This window comes from Bactrocera tryoni, chromosome 1, assembly GCF_016617805.1.
Source record: "Bactrocera tryoni isolate S06 chromosome 1, CSIRO_BtryS06_freeze2, whole genome shotgun sequence".
In the NCBI taxonomy this organism is placed as follows: domain Eukaryota; kingdom Metazoa; phylum Arthropoda; class Insecta; order Diptera; family Tephritidae; genus Bactrocera; species Bactrocera tryoni.
Window position 1 is genome coordinate 49,211,453 of NC_052499.1, and position 15,294 is coordinate 49,226,746.

General features: G+C 36.7%; 1 protein-coding gene across 1 annotated transcript in view; it reads left to right on the top strand.

Annotated features, from left to right (window-relative positions):
- Positions 1–513: 513 nt before the first annotated feature.
- The window catches only part of LOC120775761 (protein Skeletor, isoforms B/C), a 100,059-nt gene continuing 85,278 nt past the window's right edge, over positions 514–15,294 (top strand). Inside the window, exon 1 of the mRNA XM_040106097.1 lies at positions 514–2,056. Coding sequence (XP_039962031.1) covers positions 1,828–2,056 — 229 coding nt within the window. The 5' untranslated portion in view covers positions 514–1,827. The remainder of the gene's footprint in view (positions 2,057–15,294) is intronic.

Genomic DNA, 15,294 nt, shown 5'->3' on the forward strand with positions numbered 1-15,294 from the left:
ATTAAAAAATAATTAAAGCGAATAACTAAAACAATAACCAAAAAATAAAAAAAAAAATTAATTTACAAAAAAAAATAATAATAAATAAATTCTCTATGTATATATTAATAAATAATATGTAAGCACACAACTTTTTTGTTTGAAAATTAATATATTAAACGGCGACAATAAATCTGTGCAAGCCTAAATTTTTAATAAAAATCAATTAAATAATAACCTTACAAGCAACGACGACAATAATTTTGCGTTTGCATATAAGCAGAAAGTATTACAAAAAATATTTTCCAAATAAAAATAATTAATTAATTAAAATTAAAAAAAAAATTAAAAAAATGTTATTAATTTAAAAAAATATTTGTATGTGAAATAAAAAACATATATATATAATATAAATATATATTAAAAATATTATAAAAACTAAAAAATATTATAGCAATTAAAAAATATTATAAAAATTACAAAAAAAAAAATTCAAAAATATTCAAAAATATTAAATATTGACATAAATAACACTGTAAATTATTTTATGTGCAACAACTACTGAAATTTGAAATAAAAGTTCGAAAAAATTAGTGAAATTCTCGAAGCAAATTTCCTACACCAAAATTCACTTCAAGGATTATACAATTGCTGCATGCATATGCGCCATTTTGTAGAGTTGTGCGGGTCGAACAGCGCATAGCGTTGGCTGCATGACCATAACAATAACAAAAGCAACAACAATAGCAGGACCGTAACCAAAATTGCAAACAAAATATAAATGTTGGAATAAAATTCAACAGCGACTAAATAACTGCGCCGAAAAGTAAATATACATACATATATAATAAATACATAATATATACAAACTTATATACATAAGCCAACACATAGCGGTTACGGCCGAAAAGCCACCAGCATAAGCACCAAATATTGGTAACAACAATAAGTTTGCTGCCAAACGCAACAACAATTGCAATATATGCGCAACATTTGTTATTTACAACAACAACAACATAACTGGTATATAAATACAAAGCGCTGTGTATATGCGCGCAGCATAGTTGGAGGCGCGTTGAAGTAAAAGGACGCTAGGCGCACACACCAATACATACACACATCACACACAATCGAAAAGAAAAACAACAAAGTAGCAGCAGAACAAGCAGCACAAAATCCATGCTCGTCTACACTCGTTTACTGCTCGGTGTTGGTGAGTGTGCGCGTGTATTTGTGAGCTTGTAGGCGCGCGCCTACAATTGCTTTGTCTTTGCCTGGGTGTGTGTATGTGTGCGCGCGGTTGTGAAACTTTTCCGACTTGTATGTGCGCGTGCGAAGGCAAATAAACATTTACTATTACTACATTACAACAACAACAATACCAACAACAGCAACAGCAACAGCAAAGCACAAAAACAATAAAAACCGTTAGCGGCAACAAATCAATGAATACAAAGTTGCCATCGTCGTCGCCGCCATCATTATCATTAACGTCATTGCTAGTCGGCGAAAAGCAGAAGCAGCAACAACAACAACGCTGGCGCGTAACTAAATAGAAATCGCCTCAGAAGAAACGTTTGTACATGCCGAACGCATAAATGAAGCGTATTTTTCAAGGCGCCGCATTTCATAAGCAACGCACGGCTCACAAACTCGCCCGCTGACTCCAACTTCAAACGTCCGTTTTGCCTATTTTCACGCAGTTAATAACATTTCCGCTTGTGGTTCGTTGCATTATCACGCTCGCTTATTAGTTCGCCTTTTTCTTGCTAGCAAAAACTTCCGTCGCACCGCCGCGCGCTTTGCATTCGCCGCCGCGATTCGCCGCGCCTACTAAAACAAGCGAAAATGTCGCACGTATATATAGCGCGCGCTCGCGCGTACAAATCGCTTCGTCAGGGAATGTGCACAGTGGCAGCAGAAAGTATGAATATAAATACAACGACGACTGCGCCGAGTGAGAATCGCAGCCGAATCGCAGCGTCCACAGCTGTCTCCAGCTACAGGGTGCTGCAAAGGCCGTTGGCCTGCATATTCATCGGCTTCGTCGTCCTGCTCAGCTGTCTCGTACAAAATGGTAAGTCAAAATTAATTTCCGTAATAAGTGTTATGTAATTATTATATATGTAAGTGTGAGTGCAAGTTCTAATAGGGTGGCGCAAACAATACATGCGAAGTAGCTTAGAATAATACCTCGGTTTCTAAAGTAGTTGTTTCTTTCAGTGATGACCACTTTAAACTTCCGAAATCTTTTGAAATAAGGGTACTGTACAGAAAAAGTGATTAATTTTGTGACTTTTTTGATTCAACCTGCAATCCCGGCAACTGGCTTGGCTAGCTACAGTTTTTTCGCCAAAAGCTGTTGTTTTAGTTCCAAATAAGTATCAAATCCCTCTCGTTTTAACATATTTAATGTGAATGAAGAGACATATACTCCAAAAGGATCTGTCTACATAGGCTTGAGGCAGTAAGAGACCTCGGCATTCTTCGAACTATATTCATACGGAGAATCGTTTGCATTCTTATGCAACCAAGCATTGTTTTCGTTGACAAACCGATCGAGCCGTTAGGAATCTGGTTTGGTTTGATTTTCAGTCCTAGTCAGAAGAAGAAGACACAAATGCTCTGACCTATTTCGCCAGGTGGGGTTATGACGATTATATCTCATCATCAAACTCAATATGCTCTACTAAAATTAATATAATTTAAGTTCATTGCCCGTTGTAAAATGTTTAGGTCCAATGGAAGAGTGCAAACTCTCACGGAGGTATGAGTCACCTATTTTCTAGTTTCTAAGGTTGTTGTTTTTGTTGTAACGAATATTCAGACCCTGCTTGGGGAAAGTAATAGGTTAACTGTCAGCGAAATCACTTAACGGTTGGCACAAGAAACGTGCTGTTTCGACGGGTTCGGATCATTAGGAGAGGAGAGTTAAATGATTTGGTTCCATTAGGCATGCGAAGAAGTAATTGATGTCCTGCGAAGACTGATTGCATGCAGGGCATGGGTTTGTATGTTGGGGTATATTCTGGATAAGTAGGAGTTCGATCTGCTACAATAACCAGAATGAATTGGACTAGACTTACTCTTGTTTTACGCCGCAACTCGTGGTCCAATTCTGCAGTAAGGGTGTTTGGATACCAAGTACGCCATTCACTGGGAGGGAGTCAATGAAGGTGTACGCTTCATTTGAAGCTTGATCGGTATATTGTTACAGTTCGTCATTCTGAACAACATGAACATCTTAGCTCATCAATTCTCACAACACCTGCTACTACGATACCGGAATTGAGTTTTTCTTTCGGCGATCTAATCTTGTTTGGAGCAGTGAGTACGAACGCCTTAGTCGTATATGAACTGTTTGTTGACGATTGCTGACTGTCGCGTGTGCAAGATGTTTTAACAAAAAACGACGCCTAGTTTTATTAGACGGTTCCTACTGGCCACGAAAATATATACTTAAGTTTTTACATCGATTTAATGAAACAATTTACTGCTTGACCGAGCTTAGTAATCTATCTATATGCATTCTTTATCCATATGATCCATGATCCATTTCGGTGTGCCCTACTTTTTTAAAGAAAAACCACAAAAAACTTCAAATTGAATGGAGAATATTTACTATCATTCGAGAGAACATTCTTTGGCATTTATTGTTTGAAGATTATCTCTTTCAAATGCTGATCGCGACTACGTCTCAGATGATCCACTCGTTGAGTCATTGTTACGTACTCATTGAGCTAGAAATGGGCCTCATCGCTGAACAAAATTTGTCTCGAAAACCTCAAATCTTCTCGGAAATTTCCAAGAGCCCATAGAGCGAAGCGTTGTCGTTTGGGAAGATCAAGCGACTTCAGTTCTTGCAAAATCAGTATTTTGTACGCTTTCAATTCAAGATGTCGACGTAAAATGTGACAAGTCGTTAGATACGTCAGTCCGAGTGACTGTACACTGTAGTTTGTGTACACTCTCAGCTACGGCACAAAATGCTATTAAAAAAAATTTCCTTTACTGGCATCACCCGTTAGAAGTTTTTAATTAATCATGATATTCAAAAGCGCCGATCTAACCTGAGTGATCTTATAATGTTATAAAGAGGATGAAAGAGAATACAAAATTCATTACAAAGCTTATTAAATCATCTCAAACAGTCAACGATTCGATAATGTAGAGTTTTCCTGAACATATTTTCAGGCTAGGTTAAAAGCTTATTTCTGAAAATTGTAAATTAATAAAGGCACTATCTTTAGTACCTTTAAGAAGCTTCGAGTTCCCGAATATTTAAATATCGCAGAGTCAATTTTATAGATAACTTCCGAGCCAACACAGATCGCTACTGGATGGCTCAAGTGATCCAATCTATTCATTAGTTGTACTCAACAGATGAGCAATTCAAAAAATAATTTTAAAAATAGCGTTAATTGAACATAAAAATTATAAATTTAAATTCTTGCATAATAATTAAAAAATGTTTGTTTTACAAATTTGTATTACTACTTTTAGCAAAATCAATAGATTATTGTGAAAAAAGGCAGCAATAGCACACCTTTATTTGAGATTTCGTCATAAAAATACTTCAAGGGACTGTTAAATGCAAAAATCAACAACAAAGATTTGTACTTCACTCTTCCACTTATTCGACGTCTTCTTTGCGAAGCAATTAAATGAGTAATGCAGCACAGAAGACAGGACAGGAGGCAGTCGTCAGCTAAAGCGAGCCAATAAACATTGAAGATGCTGCATATTTATTTCGCCTATTAGCACTTACTATATACACTCACGATCGCTTAAATCAATTTTATTTTAAATATGTATGTACATGCATATTTACAGTTACAAACATCTCGTGTGCTAGTATTAAATTGAAAGTTGGTGCTTATTGGCGCGCGAACGACCCAACAACAGCATCCGGCTGTCAGTCGATACTTGCGCCGACTGTTTTAGTTAACCGCTAATTGCGAGGCTACTTACTAAGAAACAGCGTCATTGTCGTGGCAGGTGACAAAAAAAATACTTAATTAACACAATCGAAAAAATGAAACGGAAAATATTTGACATAGATTGCCATCTAGCGTGCTAACATTGTCTAAAGTTGAAAGTTGTTTTTCTTAGAAAAATGGTTGACATTGTCAACGTCTTTTATATTACTGCACACATTAGGGTGACACTTTAGAAACTCAGAATAACCGTAACAAAAAAATACCCTCAAATTGTAAATAAAATTCAGAATATTTAATTCTTCTTCTTAAATGGCGTAGACACCGCTTACGCGATTATAGCCGAGTTAACAACAGCGCGCCAGTCGTTTCTTCTTTTCGCTACATGACGCCAATTGGATATTCCAAGCGTAGCCAGGTCCTTCTCCATCTGGCCCTTTCAACGGAGTGGAGGTCTTCCTCTTCCTCTGCTTCCCCCGGCGGATACTGCGTCGAATACTTTCAGAGCTGGAGTGTTTTCGTCCATTCGGACAACATGACCTAGCCAGCGTAGCCGCTGTCTTTAAATTCGCTGAACTATGTCAATGTCGTCGTATATCTCGTACAGCTCATCGTTCCATCGAATGCGATATTCGCCGTGGCCAACGCGCAAAGGACCATAAATCTTTCGCAGAACTTTGCTCTCGAAAACTCGCAACGTCGACTCATCAGTTGTTGTCATCGTCCAGGCCTCTGCACCATATAGCAGGACGGGAATATTTAATTATTCATCAATATTTATTTGGTCGCCTTCAATGTAATCTCCACCAGATGTACAATAATACACTTATGCCAACGATACTTCCAGTCCTCAAAACACTTCTCAAAAGCACTTTCTATGATGATCTTCAGATCCTTCAGCGAGTTTTGTTTTATCTCTTCATTCGACTGAAAATGAACTCCACAAAGCCGCAATTTCAGCTGGAGAACAAGAAAAAATCACACGTAGCAAAGTCTGGTGAATACGGCGGTTGTTCGATGATATTCATTGCAGTTTTAGTTTTAAATTCGGTCACAATTGTGGCTCGATGCGATGGTGCTTCATCAGAGTCAGAGTGTAAAATCCATGAATTGTCTTCCACAATTCTGGCCATTTTCGATGGATGTTCTCAAGCAAAAGCTTCAATAGGGCCAAATAGAACTCTTTATTGATCATCTGTCCCTTCGGAACAAATTCATGATGCACCCAACCACAAATATCGAAATATCGGCTTGTTGGTCCCTCCGATGTTGGTTGCCTTGTTTGCATGTCAAACTCATAAACCCGTGTCTCATCGTTGGGAGCAGAATTCGCACGATCAAGCATACTTATCCAAAGAGACCTGTTTACTGTACTCTTTTTGAAAAAAAAAAAATAATAATCAGCTTTATCGCGAAGAGTCGAGCAAGAACGCGTTTCATACCTAAAATATCTACCAAAATCATTCGAACAGCCTCGCAAGAGATGTCGAGCTCTTTTGCCATCTCTCTAACACTTGTCTGATGAGGTTCGAGCACCATGAAGAGATCGAAGGTCGTCCAGACAGTGGTGTAGCTAGGGGAGGCGAAGGGGGCCGTCGCCCCGGGCGCAACTTCTTGGGGGCGGCAAAATGGTATTTAAAAACTCCAATTCGGGCAAAAATTCCTGCAAATTGTGTCAAAAGTGTACAAGATATAGGGCAAAAATGAGTTTTTTCTATGGCTTTTAATAAGATGTCTTGTAAATTTACTATCAATTTCCTCAAAAACCGTATTGTGAGAATTTTTGAACTTCGGAATTTGCATGGCGTTCCTAAATTTTACATACTTAATATCGGAGGTATTTTGTAAAAATTCACTTTTGTTCGAACCACCTCATGAAACTTGTAGGTAGGTTGATAAAGGGGGGCGGCAGAACATCCTTGAAGTTGTAGCTACGCCACTGCGTCCAGAATAAGCTAAGTATGTCTTCAATGATCTCGTCTTTGAAGGCTTTGTGCCGCTCGTAGGCTTGTGTTTTTGTTAAAACTGAATTACTGTCAGCCTTTTTCAACATTTGGAGCGTTTCCGCAAACGAAATTTGGTTAGAAACATAAAATTTGAGACAAATCCTTTGTTCGATATTTTTTTTTTTTCAAAATGATACGCACCTTAATGTAAATTCGCATATTTGCACACAAATAAAAAAAATCGATTTTTATTATACATATATAACAACCCTATAAAATAAAAAAATACATTTGCAGAACTTTCGGAATTTTCCAGAATTTTATTTTATCTCATTAGTAATCATTACAAAAAGTGATTAGTTGATTGCTTAAGTTACGAGTTACGTATACGAGCATCAACATTCACAAGTAAGAGGAATGTAAACGCCTAATCGTGGTCATTAATCAACGAAATAGCGAAAGCTCGTGCCAGGCTCGCTGTTTAGGGGTTTATTTATTGCTTGAAAGCTGTAACTAACTGCCTATGCTGATATTTTCATAACTCTTTCAGTTAATATTCTGATCCGGATTTCTAGTTCAATGCTCCCATATAGATTTTAATGGCAATCACCGATCCATGCGATTATCTGCTTCGTTCATACATACATATATACACAAGCACATATATGTACATACATACATATGTACGTTTGTATTTTGTATATTTGCTGAAATGCGTGTGCCGACAGAACCGGCAATTTTGTATAAATTATAAGCCTTTTAAAAGTTCGGTCAGCGACTTTTGCTGCCATAATGTTGCGTAACATCAAATTCTGTGATTGGTGATTGATTTTTTTTTTTGGTGAAGCAAATTTGTGGGTTGTTTAAGCGGAAAATTTGAAATATTATAATTTAAACATAGAAAAACATAAAAAAATTGCGGTTTGAGAATTACAAAACTTAATGCTATTAGATACCGTTTATTATTGAATACATACATATGTATGTATGTACAAACGATTATTTATACAATTATATAAAAATTATTAGAAGTCGACGAAGCGCTTATGTAGTCAATTAAAGTAATGTTTCATCAGTTTCTTGAAAAAATGGGAGAGGTTACATGATTGTTTCCACATAACCGCAAAATGATTATACATTACCGGTGGAAAGTAATCACTAATTAGAATTCATTACAATTTTCTGACTTCTTCTTACTCAATCTAGTACTATGGTATAGGTTGGGTTAGGTAGATCTGGTAGGCCAATAGGCCATGCATAGACCAGTTTTAGTCCTTTCCGATACCAGATAGAGTGTACTTACTAGATCCATAAGAAAGACGGCTTTATTATGCCTGTGCTTGACGCGAATTTTAAAAGAGTCTGTGACCTTATTACCGATACCTCCTCCAGTGTATCATACCGTGGGGACCCCAGATGTTTACAGCGCAGTCTTGCCAATGCGGAACAAGTGCAGAAGAGATGCGTCATTGTTTCCTTAGTGCCTTGTCTAGATATTTCGTGCAGTTTTCTCAAACTTTCAACCCCATTCTGCGGCCGTACGTGCCAGTTAGGATTCCGACCATGTTCCTACAGTCTCTTCTATCGAGTGCCAATAGGATTTTTGTGTACTTTTGCAGTTTTGCACCTAGGTAGCTCGTTCCGTCGAGTTTTGATTTTCTTTACCATGCTTCTGTCAAGATCGTCGTTTAGACAACGCATGGGCTTTCCAATGTTGATCACGTTTCTTGATGTTACACTATTATTGGCAATCTGGTCCACTATTTCATTGCCCTCAATGCCTTTTTGGTCTAGTACCCAGTAGAAGTGAAGTTGCTGGCTTCTGTCGACACTTTCCAATGCTGCCGATATGCGATACGTGGTTACTACCTTGATTGCTGCTTGGCTGTCTAAGTAGATGTTAACTCTGGAATTGCCTGGAGGTGCATTAGAGGCCAGCTCCGCGGCTTTCGCAATATATAAGAGCTCAGATTGAAATATACTGCAGTGTTCCGGCAACTTAAAAGGTTGCCTTATGCCTAACTCTGGAAAGTATATTCCCGCACCAACTCCATCGTCCATTTTCGAGCCATCCGTAATAAATGTATGCATAAATGTTTAGAGTTTTGCGCATAGCTAACATACCTTTAAGTCAACCATTTATGGGAAAGAAGTATCCCAATTGAAAAATGAGATCATGTAGTCGGTGCTTGCCAAACCGCCATTACCCACCGAGCTATGCGCGAAGGTTCTATATGCCAGTAGTCGTCCCGTTGATTTTGTTGCCCAGTTTTCAGCGCAGTAGTCTATAGGTGGCAGGTTTAGTACCAGTTCAAGAGCCGCCGTGGAGTTGTTCTTAAAGCTTCTGTTATGCACAACGCGGAGAGCCTTTTAACCCTTTCCATTGGCTTCCGGTAGGTGGATTTCCGTACGCCTGTCCAGCATACTACTGCACCGTAGAGCAGAATTTGTCTTAAAATATCTGTATAGCACCTGTGCATGAGAGAGAGGTGGCCGCCAAGAACATGCAATTTAAAGTCTCTGGAAGGTTAGTGGCCTTCACTGCTTCGCTAGACTAGTGCTACCTGGTTTCAGATAGGACAGGGACATTGAGTTTGTACGCAGTTTTCCGAATATTTGCCGTATTTCATTGCAACGATTTGTTTGGTTGAGTTTTATTATTATTTTTGTCGTTTCTAAAATCATGTATTTTTAATTGGATGACTGATTGGGCCATCGCAGCCGATCGTGGGGGTATCCAAGCCCTCATGAAAGACGTGTACTCGGACGACAGGGCTTCGTTAAGCGATAATAAGAAGCACAAAGCCTCTGTGTACAGTGCGCGCGGTAGTCATTCGGGAATAAGAGTTTATATTATATATACAACTTACTCACCCTGTAAGGGCACAATAGACCCTAGGTCGCGATGCATTAGCTCATAACACTATCTATCTACTCACCCTGTAGATCTCCAATTCATGTAATTTACATTTAAAATGGTTAATACTTTCAGTTTGTATGATTTTTTTTTATAATGTGTAAAATTAATAAAAAACAAGAAAAAACGTTAACTTCGGCTGCACCGAAGCTAATATACCCTTCACAGGTGCACTTATTTTAGTAACTTTGTATTCAGTTTATATGGAAGCTATATGCTATAGTAAACCGATCTGAACAATTTCTTTGGATATTACATTGTTGCCTTAGAAAATAACATATACCAAATTTCGTGAATATATCTTGTCAAATGTGAAAGTTTTCCATACAAGCATTTGATTCCGATCGTTCAGTTTGTATGGCAGCTATATGTTATAGTGGTCCGATATCGGCAGTTCCGACAAATGAGCAGCTTCTTGAAGAGAAAATGACGTTTGCAAAATTTCAAAACGATATCTTTAACACTGAGGGACTAGTTCGTATATGTACAGACAGACGAACGGACGGACAGACGGACGGACAGACGGACAGATGGACAGCCAGACAGACAGACGTTCATGACTAAATCGACTCAGCTCAACATACTGATCATTTATATATATACTTTATAGGGTCTCTGACGCTTCCTTCTGGGTGTTACAAAGCTCGTGACAAACTGATTATACCCTGTTCAGGGTATAATGACAATAACGCAGCAATAATATATAATAACATCAAGCATGATTTAAATTTAAAAAAACATTTCTACTACACTAAAGACTCTCTTTAAGCTTGTTCGCTGATAAGAGATGGAAGAACAAAATTATGGTGGCAACTAAAATCGAGGGAACCTTTAAGGTGAAAAGAATCTGGTTTCGAAAATTCTTAAATACTTCAAATAGTTCGTAGTAAAGATGTTGAGTACATTTTAATGAGAAATGTATTGTTCTCTCTGAAAGGTTTGTAACCTATGCTGTCAATAAAGAGGCTATACTTTTTGTCTTCCAACTGAGTGTCATAAGTGTCTCCATCCCATTTTGTTTCTAGATATATGCAATAATATTGAGAATGAAGATTTTGTATATTCTAATATATGCAAACAATAATATTTCCTCAACATGGTAATCCTAACTGAAACGTTACGCTGTTTGCAGGTCACTATTAAATAACCGCCCTTTGTTATGACCATAATATCTATGAATATTCATATTTATAAAAAAATGAAATAAAAGAAATCATGTATATTTAGAACCATAACAAGCTAATCTTTATATCCAACAAACCAGCAGTGTCTCTATTAAAACTATTCTTGCTGTCTAATTCTTTTCGAATTTGTACAAATTTAAGCCTTGGCAGCAAGCTATGCTCAGCCGGTAATCTAAAATTAGCCATCACCACATAAAATCGAACCATTGTTGTTGGTTTTGTGCTTTTGTTGACTGCTTTGTCTTTGCTCTTTTTTTCAACAATGTGAGGTTATTAGCCTAAAAAGTGTTTTCAGCTTATTTTGTACTGGCTTGACACGAATACAGTTCATGTAATCGACATCGCATGTGAATGTACGGACGTATGTACATATATACTATATATGTACATTAGTACGTTCTTTCAAATTAGTACTTTCTAAAATATCGTGCATAAATTATATACATACATACTATGTAATGGGTTATTTGTGTAAACAGGTTAAATGCAAAAATTGATTTTGAAATTAGGCGGTGAAATTCACACATTTCGTTTGAAACGTTTAATTACAGAAGTTTCGAGGCATTTTAATCGTTTTCATAAATTAATTAATTAGAGATTATGTTTTTGTAAAATAAACAGTAATTTTAATACTAATTAAGAAATTTTATTTCTCAAAATGAACTCTGTTTGTCGTGTAGGACCTCCATTTTGAGTATTTTTATTAGCGTCAACTGTTTCTTCAATATGATGAATGAAATGGCAGTAATTCGGAGTTGTTCCGTAAGGTAAATGAAATTGAGATTTGGCTTCAAAATGTTGGTGGTATTCATGATAATAACTTAGTATTCTAGATGACCTCAAATTATGTGACTAAGTTTTGTGACACTTTAGACTTGTAAGCTCCAATAGATAAACTATTTATGTGAACAGAAAAATCCAAGAAGTTATCACCTGTGCCACCTAATAATAACAATCATATTGTATTAGCTATCAGATAGAGTAAAGCGAGTAAGTATAGTTATTCTGATACATACGAATTTATGGTACTTATAAGGATACCCTTAGTTGATAACTTAATTCATACCCTTAACCGAGTATAAGCCAAAAGAAAACGTCGGATACCCTATGAAATGTATGTATATATACAAGGTGCGTTCCAAAGTAAACAGGACTTAAAAAAAACAGAACAAATGGTTTTTTCGGCAAAATCAATTTATTTTATTCAAAATAGTCTCCTTCTGCTTCAATACAGCTTTCCGGTCCAAAAGCATGTCGAACGAGTGTTTAAGCTCGTTGGCCGATATGGCCGCCAGTATGCCGGTACAAGCCTTTTGAATGGCCTCTACGTCTGCATAACGCTTTCCTTTCATGGGAAAATGCATTTTTTCGAAAAGGAAGAAGTCGCACGGTGCCATATCAGGTGAATACGGGGAGTGGTTAATGGTTAAAATGTGATGTTTGGTCAAATAATCGATAACACAAGTCGATCGATGAGACGGATTCTGAGCAGTTTTTGGTCGTCAGTCAATTTGTGCGGAACAAACCGTGCACACACCTTTCGTAAGCCCAATTGTTCGGTCAAAATGCGATAAATCGATATTTTGGAGATGTTCAATTCCATTTCCATGAATTTCAATGATGATTTCGGCTGATTTTTGATGAATTCACGCACAGTTTCGATGGGTTTTCCGGTGATCACGGATTTTGATTGGCCCACATGTTGATCGTCATTTATGTCCTCACGATCACTTTGAAAACGTTGAAACCACTCGTGCACTCTGCTACGGGATAGGCAATCATCGCCATAAACTTGTTTCATCAATTGAAACGTTTCGGCAAAAGTTTTACCAATTTTAAAACAAAATTTAATGTTGACTCTTGCTCGAAGCTCATTTTCGCACCGATAACACAAACATACCGACACTTGAAACGCAATAACTTCACTTCCAATCAATGAAATTCTCACTGGACAATCCTTGAAAATAGCAGATTCTAACGCACCAGTCGACATATAGATGACGCCACCAGGGGGCGCTAGATTCAAAAAGTCCTGTTTACTTTGGAACGCACCTTGTAGTATAAACGATTTGGAGTTCAGTCGATTTAGCCATATCCGTCCGTCTATCTGCTCATAAGTCTGCAAACTAGTCTCTCAGTTTTTGAAATATCGGTCTGAAATTTTACCAACGTTCTTTTCTTCCCAAGAATCTGCTCATGTCTCAGAACCGTGGATACAGAACCACTACAGCATGTACGAGCTGCTATTTTCGGAGGTAATGCCCCAATATCCTAACAAATTATTCAGAGAAGACTAATACAGCATGTAGCTGTCAAAATCAAGATCTTTGTACTTTCTTTTCTGCTATACTGTAATGTAATGTAGATCCGGTTCAGTCAAATTTATTGTTTTTTATACTCTCGCAACAAAGTTGCTAAGGAGAGTATTATAGTTTTGTTCACATAACGGTTGTTTGTAAGTCCTAAAAATAAAAGAGTCAGATATGGGGTTATATATACCAAAGTGATCAGGGTGACGAGTAGAGTTGAAATCCGGATGTCTGTCTGTCCGTCCGTCCGTGCAAGCTGTAACTTGAGTAAAAATTGAGATGAAACTTGGTACACGTATTTCTTGACTCCATAAGAAGGTTAAGTTCGAAGATGGGCAAAATCGGCCCACTGCCACGCCCACAAAATGGTGAAAACCGAAAACCTATAAAGTGTCATAACTAAGCCATAAATAAAGATATTAAAGTGAAATTTGGCACAAAGGATCGCATTAGGGAGGGGCATATTTGGACGTAATTTTTTTGGAAAAGTGGGCGTGGCCTCGCCCCCTACTAAGTTGTTTGTACATATCTCGGAAACTACTATAGCTTTGTCAACCAAACTCTATAGAGTCGTTTTCTTCAGGCATTTCCATATACAGTTCAAAAATGGAAGAAATCGGATAATAACCACTCCCACCTCCCATACAAACTCCCATACAAAGGTTATGTTGAAAATCACTAAAAGTGCGTTAACGGACTAACAAAAAACGTCAGAAACACTAAATTTTACGGAAGAAATGGCAGAAGGAAGCTGCATCCAGGCTTTTTTTAAAAATTGAAAAAGAGCGTGGCGTCGCCCACTTATGGACCAAAAACTATATCTCAGGAACTACTATACCGATTTCAATGAAATTCCGTATATAATATTTTCTTAACACCCTAATGACATATACGAAATATGGGTGAAATCGGTTCACAACCACGCCTTCTTCCAATATAACGCTATTTTGAATTCCATCTGATGCCTTTTCTGTATAATACGAGTATATACATTAGGAACCAATGATGATAGCGGAATAAAACTTTACACAAATACGGTATTTGAAAAATATGTAAATGACGGATAATGGAATATCGATTATCACTTTATCATGCGAGAGTATAAAATGTTCGGTGACACCCGAACTTAGCCCTTCCTTACTTGTTTTTGTTTAGTGTTATAAAATAATTGTATTTTTTATTATCGATTTCAAAATATCGGATATTTAATATACATACTGATCTACTTACTTACTACTTAAGTAACGAAAGCTTTTTTAAAGATTTTTTTATGGCCTCAATATATTACTCTCGGTGGTCAAAATTAGATATTCAATCGGGTACTTTTTAAAAAATTTTATAATAGCTAGCTTGGATAAAAAAAACACTATTTATATAGTAAGCTGAATTTTTACTGTAATTAACAAAAACTGGAAAATTTTATAATAATTATTAGGAAATCGATAATAAATTAATTTATGTAACATTTTAATAAGCAAAAATAAAAAATCGATAACCATTATATATCGATTATCTGTAAAATATATCGATAATTATAAAACTATATATATGCAAATATAGTTTTAGTAATAATTAAAAAAATATCGATATTTATATCGATGAATTGTATTTATTTTAATCGATAACATGGGAATATAGTCAACTAGTACGAAAATTAACAAAAATTATTATTTTTGGTGTATACACTGTAATCGTTATAATTGGGCATATACATATGTGTAGGGGCGTAAATAAGTGAATATGTATGCAGGTATAAAGGCAAATATAGATTTATATGTGAATACACAAATGCGTTAATCCGTACTGTACACAATGGCGTTCGGTATCGGTAAATTCAGTTGTGAACATACTCAAAGCAAGTGTTGGCCAATTGCCAGTCGATTTTGCAATAATCAGCAGAGATTTTATTGTTTTGGCGGCGTGTGAATTTAGCCGAACTGGAAATTGTCTATGATTTCGACAGCACGCAACGCTATTGTGTGCCGCTGTACAAATAAATTTGCTCTACAAATGTAGTACGGA